The 7,039-nt window shown below is 35.7% G+C and overlaps 1 protein-coding gene across 1 annotated transcript; it reads right to left on the bottom strand.

Annotated features, from left to right (window-relative positions):
- Nucleotides 1-1,057: 1,057 nt before the first annotated feature.
- Nucleotides 1,058-4,676, bottom strand: LOC108473787 (WD repeat-containing protein LWD1). The gene is made up of 2 exons (XM_017775540.2): nucleotides 3,451-4,676; nucleotides 1,058-3,176 (listed from the first exon to the last, which is right to left on the bottom strand). Exons 1-2 carry the CDS (start codon nucleotides 4,483-4,485, stop codon nucleotides 3,171-3,173), a joined length of 1,041 nt encoding a protein of 346 aa, XP_017631029.1. The 5' UTR covers nucleotides 4,486-4,676; the 3' UTR covers nucleotides 1,058-3,170.
- Between the last annotated feature and the right edge of the window lie 2,363 nt (nucleotides 4,677-7,039).

Here is a 7,039-nt window from a genome sequence, read left to right as displayed (position 1 = left end):
TTTAGTCACTTAAAATTTTCAAATCAAATATTTTTAGTCACTCTTGCAGTTAACTTAGTAACGAAAGTCTAATGTGGGCTTTTTTATTGCCCTAATATTAAATTTAGCCCCCCACTGTTTATATGTTCTATCAATTTGATCCCATATTTAAAAAATTCAAAAACAACTAGCCCTCAATATTTATGAAATTTATCATTTAAGTTCTAATTCTAAAAATTATAAAATATATTTAAAAATTCTTTAAAATATTTTTATATTTACTTTTTAAATATTTTAAATTTATAATTTCCCATCATGCTCATTTTTTCATCAACCATTTAATCCCTCTTTTCTTTTGTTACATCGAAGCTCAAAATTAACAAATTTACAAACCTAGAAAAATGATTAGGTTGATGACACTAAGTTCTCGTGTATTTATCATTTCTAGCTCAAACATTAGAGAGAGTGCATTTATCATTTCTAGCTCAAACATTAGAGAGAGGTTGCAGGTCAAGACCATGTCATTTAATGTTTTCAACTTTATCTATTGAATGAATGCAAGAACAAAGTGGAAAATAATGTTAAAAGTCATTTTGAGTACAAAAATCTTTAAAATATTTTTATATTTACTTTTTAAATTTTAAAATTTATATTTATATTTTAAATTTTTAAGATTTTAAAAACTATTTTATAATTTATATAATTATGACTAAAATGACAAACATTGAGGTTAAATTTATTGAATTTTTAAATCTAAGATTAAATTGATAAAATGTATAAATATTGAATGGTTAAATTTGTTATTAGACCAATAAAACAAAACTCACGCGCTAGAGTTCCTTTAGACAACTAGCAACAACTAACAAAAGAATAACTTTCGAAAAATTAAGTGACTAAAATAAATAATAATAATAATAAGGTAACCAAAAAAACAAATTGAATAGTTGGATGACAATTCTTATTTTTTACCCTTAAATCAAAAACTTAAGTAATATCTTTTAGGATGTGAATATAGTCATAATTAAGACTATTTGTAACACCAACATATATAAGCTATAAAATACATTTACAACCAACATTATTATTTTCTTTGAAGAGTTTCTATTATCCCTAAACCTCACCATTCTCAGTTCAACAACACAGCAATCCTTCAACAGGTCATTCAACATCATAAGCTATAGCCTAGCTACAAAAGCTTTAAGCAGGCAACCAAATCATACATACACCATATTGCTTCAACCTTTCAGTTTTTTTTAACTATCTGTATGACACACACACGGATATGGAAACATGACCTTTAAGAGCCCTCCAAATATATGGAAAGATTTACAAAATACTAACTAAGCCCAAGTCGGATGCATATTCTTATTCAACACTCATACCTAAATCCAAATAACATAGTACATTCGTGTATTGAACAAAAAAAAAACATAATACATTCGTATCTTTTCACATTATATTGGTCAGAATTTAGATCTCTGAAGCCAGAGAGGTGGGGGTTCCTCAATCCTCCCCACCCACATGAACCTTTGCCCACTTCTCTCTAGTTCAACAGCTATTGCCCTCAGTTGCTGCATTAAAAACAATCACAAGCTACCAAACATGGAAATACTACACTTTTACTAGGTTGCAAGTGTAGCCAGTTTAAGCACCAAGGAAAACTATTACATCAGCAAACAACTGACATAACTAACTAAACTGATTTATTTCGGTTCAATGATTTCAGTTCCTTCCAAAGAGTTCAGTTGGTTCTGTTATTTTGAAAGGTTTAAATCCATCAAATGCTCACCCCAAGCTGCAATTATACTAGTAGTGATTTTATGAAATACAGCCTACCTCATTTGAGTCTCCGAAAGAAGCATCACTCATCATCAGATTAATTAAAAATCTCAACAGTCAGCACAGATATTAAATTGAGATATTTAAGAATTTAAGTAGATCATGAAACTATTTCTCATCCTTTACATATGTATGCTTCTTATATAACATGTATGGAACTGATGAATACTGAAAAAGAAACTGAAAGAGGAATTTCTCTAAGATCAAGATTATAAAAGTAATTCATGCTAACTAAATGACTGCAAGGTAATTCATACTGCATGAAAGCGAGCAGGTTGGAGCTTGTAAGACCATACTAACTAGATTCGAATTCTAACCTGCTATTATATATAAATATGCTAAACCACTGGAACAAAGACTAAAAAATGTTATCAGAAGCCTATTACCGAGAAAAGAAAAAAGAAAAAAAAAGTGAAAGGACAATTAATGGCATCCTATTTGCTATTTTATATTTGAGCTGTGCATGATGACCTAGGTTGAGATAAACTAATAAAGGCAAAAGGATGCATGTAGTGATACTTAAATTCTGGAAACTTCCCAATTTGAACTCTCAGCAAGGATGCGGCAAACCATTAATAAGAAAATGACACTGTTAATATTAAACATATGTTCTGAATAGAAATGAAAATGATCAGCCAAAGTTTATCATGTATCTAGTAAAATGCAATCACAGTGAATTCTCCAAAGTATAGACATACTAAAAGATTTTAGATACTTCTCTGTAACCATCCTCAGCGTATTTAACAAAAACAGGGGACAGAAAATCAACTTGTGAAACTAAACCAACACAACTGCAAGAGGTCAAATACGCGACATGACAACAGATATTTTATATTGCTCTACTAATGACCACTCGTCCCCATGCCGCCACCCTTTACAATGTTTCTCCCTTAACAAAGATTTCACTCCACGTGAACCAATTGGTGTCCTTCAGTCATGTAGTTGGCCATTGATGGCATTGCTATATTGCCTTCTAAAGCACTCCTTTCACCTATAAGGTTATAACTGATTTGGTTTTCCATCGATCAATCAAGAACTTAGTCATTCTTATAACAATTCTATGGCTAAAGCTAGTTTTAACATTAACACAACACAAGCATCTGAAAGCAGCCCAGGGTAAGCCACCCATATCTTCCTGCCCATCATTTATCACATTTATAGTAACTAATCAAACTTATCAGACAACCAAATAAACTGAAAACACACTCATCTTGTCCAACAGAACGACAAAGATTATGTTGCATAAACCAAACGGCAAAGAGTGGTCGTCTTGATCTTGTGTTTCAGTTCAGGGTCCATAAATCACTGCTTCCCATGCGTTCTAAAAAAATGAGTCTGCAGCTCTTTTGCTCTCACAACTACAATAAAACAGGGAAAGGTTTGGATGTAAAGGAATGGGAAACACTAAAATAAGAACAGAATAAAGAGATTGGTGTTCAATCAACTATCCAAACATGTTGAAGACAAACGAAACAACAGGAAAACCAAAACAGTTTTGGGATTTTTAGTCAGCTCAGACACAACGACAGCAACAATCTTGTTATTCCTATAGATCTGAGTACAATTACTAGACTATGAATTAGCAATTTAGCATTGAATACGACCCAATATACCAATCCCATTCACTCATACCCTGAGAATCTGAAGCTTGGTGGAGAAGGCGATGGCAACCCAATCAGGCTGGGAAGATGACCACTGTAACTGCTCGATTTCAGCCCCAGCGGTGTAGGCAAGGATGGGGTCAAGCCCACCCTCCACAGGCTGACTCATGGAGGACAAGTCCCAAATCAAGGCCTGGGAATCATCCCCGGCGGTGCAAATGTGGCAAGAGCTGTGGGGTGCCCATGCGATGGCATTGACGCTAGCCTGGTGCCTCTGCAGCTCAACTACCGGCAGTGTCGGGAAGCGGATATCCAAAACAACAACCTTAGCACTGTCCATAATTATAGTAGCCATATATCTCGGGTCCTGCTTGTTCCACCCCAACCGTACAAGCGGAGTATCGGGCTCCGAACTTTCATAAATGATAGTGGAGTGCTCCTTGTCGCGCAGGTCGAAAACCCTAACGGACCCATCAGCAGAGACGGAAGCAAAAACACCGACGCCGCCCCAGGCAATATCATAAACCTCCTTATCGTGGGCGATAAGCTGGGTATCCACCGTCTCCCTCTCGATATCCCATATAGTACAAGTCGTATCAATGGAGGAGGTGCCGATTCGCTTGGGCTCCGCCTCATTCCAGTCGAAGGAGGTAAGAGGACCGCAGAATTCACTGTTCTTATTGCCATTAAGGAGAGACTTGAGGTCGACGCGGGAGTGGTCATCGGAGATGCGCCAAATGCGGAGGAAGTCGGAGGACGTGGCGAGAAGGTCGGGTTTCTGGCACTCCTTGTCGGGGATGAAGATGGTCTTGGTCGGGGGATAAGGATGATCGAAGGAGAGATTTGGGTCCGATCGGATCTCGCCATTGGAGTCATCGAGCTGGACAATCTCAAGGCGGTTGTTGTAATGCTCGAGCAAGCTGGCGATGGCGAGACGGTATTTCTTGTCGCGGCGGACACTCCAGTTCATGGCGTAGATATGCCAAGGGGCCTCGTAAGTGTATATCTCGGATCGTTTCTGCTGCTCATCGGAACCCTCCGGGTTAGGATCGCTGCTAGCGGCCATCTTCCACTGCCACTCCCTTTGGTTTCTTATTCCAAGGCTATACCACAGAAATGTTACTACCGGATCAAATGAAGATTTTAGAAGATAAAGCCTGACATTTTTTTTTCCTCTGACTTAAATAATATTTTAAAATTGTGAAGGACTGAAAATGCGTTTGAAATAATGTTATCTCCTCATTAGTATTTTCCATTCACGTGAAAAAAATATGGGTCTTGTATTTGAATATAACAGAATATTCTTTTACAGAATATTATATTTGAATAGATGTAGTTTTGTAAAATATTTAATGTGGTAATTGTATCATCAATATATATATTTTATAAAATGTTTAATGTTGTACTTTAAAAAATCTAATGTTGTACTTGAATTATTAATATGTATTTTATACTATTAATGGAGATAAATTAGCTAAAAATATTGAAAATTTTTATTTTTAAAATACACGGTTTTTTTTTGGAAAATTAAGAAAATAAGTTTATTTTGAAGAGAGCTAGACGTGTTTTCTACACAGTTGTCATGAAAGGGCATACAGTTGGATGAGCTTTCCTTCAATGGTAAATTCTAAACTGTCAAATTTCAAATCCTACCAATCGTAAAATTATAAATAGCCAACAGTAACTTTTTTTCCTATATAAACCAAGACTATTTTTCATTGTTTTCACTCAAATTCAATTCTCTTCATTCTCTTTATTCTCTCTATTTTCTCAAGATTAGTTCCAAATTTTCCAATAAATTTCAATAAAAATATTCTAGTTTTACTTTATTATTTTGTAAATTATTCATTTTAATTAATTTATCACGAATGACAAGTTCTCTTATTCGTTTCGATGACAAGCACATTTTCGCCATGCGATTGGCAATCATAAGGAAAATTTTTTACTTAATTAATTTTAATTAAGTAAATTTTAAAGTTTTTAAAATTTTTAAAATTATAATTTATTTTGTTGATAGAAATAGGCGGATGATCGGGTTGTGGAGGGGTTCATACACAATCTATCAAAGAGCGAACCCAAAGCAGTTCGTTTCCATTTGCAATATACGAGATTCTTACATATACCTTGTATGGTCGGTAGCTATAAATTAGATCCCACACTTATCAACGCATTGGTGGAAAGATAGAGACCCGAGATATTGACATTCCACCTTCTGTGCAGTGAGTGTACAATCACTCTAGAGGGCATGGCTTTACAATTGGGCTTACCTGTGGATGGGCGAGTCATTACGAGGCCAGTTATCATTCTTGTTAAGAAGGACCTTTGCAACGCACTATTAAGGAAGGTGTTGAACAAGTTTCAAGGTAGTCGGATAGAGATCAAATGGTTAGAAGAAAATTTCAGTAAACTTGATGAACACGTGATTGTCCTTGAAAAAGAATAATACGTCCGAGCATTCATCCTGAGGTTAATCAGGGGCCTTCAAATGCCCGAGAAATCTTAAAGTTTGGTGCAATTAAGGTGGCTACTACATTCGGTTAACTTCAAAGAATGCGATCAACTCAGTAAAGGATCAGCCGTGTTAGCCATGTTGTACTGGGCGACAGAACTGAATAAGATGTCAATCGGTGGTTGCATGCTCTTGCTACAGTTATGGGTGTGGTGGCAGCTACCATTTTTACGTCCTCGAGTCGACGCCCTTTATAAATTCCCATTGGTGACAAGGTAAAATTCATTTGGTAATAATATACTTACCATAGTAAATGTTGTTTATTTTTTATATGTTTGAATTGACATATTGTTTAAGTAGGTGAAACTTTCGACCTGAGTTATGTGGGACTACCGGAGTAGCTCGAAGATATTCGACTGTTGTTAGATCAACGCTCAAAAGCCGAGGTTAGTTGTTGAAATTTTCAAACATATAATAATTATGTAATGATTTGAAATTTAATATTTTGTAGATAACAAAATTTAGAATTGTGTACTACAGTTTGAATAGATGTCATACGTCGATAAAGTAATCGTAGAATGCATCCGTTCTGAAAATTTTGCCAATCGTAATATGTGAGATGTGAATGTGCTATTAGTAATTTACATGAAGGTGGAGATACACGAATCAGATCGAGTGATGTGGTAGTTCGAGTGGAGGAAAAATATTCCACCACCATCGCAAGACATCGAAGCACTGCACAAGCTTGATTTGTGAGGAAAACCGACGAAGATTGACGGGAATTCCATAAGGAATATATTGACATTTGGGAACGTAGGAATGATTTCATACCCATGCACGAACCTTTTTGCGCACTAAAAATGGAAACCTCTGCAGAGTACATGCCATGGTTTAGATACCACAAAATGCCGTATCTACTATCGGTGGAGGTAAGGAGTAGGCAAATTCGTTCAAAGAGGCCAAGACGATTGCCCTAGAATCCTAGGTCCGGACCACGTGGCGCAACAGAATTATGCGACACCATACACTTATCTGTTGATAGTGTCGCAAACACCCCCTGCGTAATTGTTTTACCAATGTGGCTTATCTTCGCAACCACCAAGTTTTGTGTTGCAACTCATATTTCACTTTGTTAAATTCTAATGAATATTGTATACAAATTTTCCATCCA

This window comes from Gossypium arboreum, chromosome 10 (genome assembly GCF_025698485.1).
Source record: "Gossypium arboreum isolate Shixiya-1 chromosome 10, ASM2569848v2, whole genome shotgun sequence".
Taxonomy (NCBI): Eukaryota; Viridiplantae; Streptophyta; class Magnoliopsida; order Malvales; family Malvaceae; genus Gossypium; species Gossypium arboreum.
Note: the sequence above shows the minus strand (reverse complement) of the source record. Positions and strands in the feature narration are given on the sequence as shown.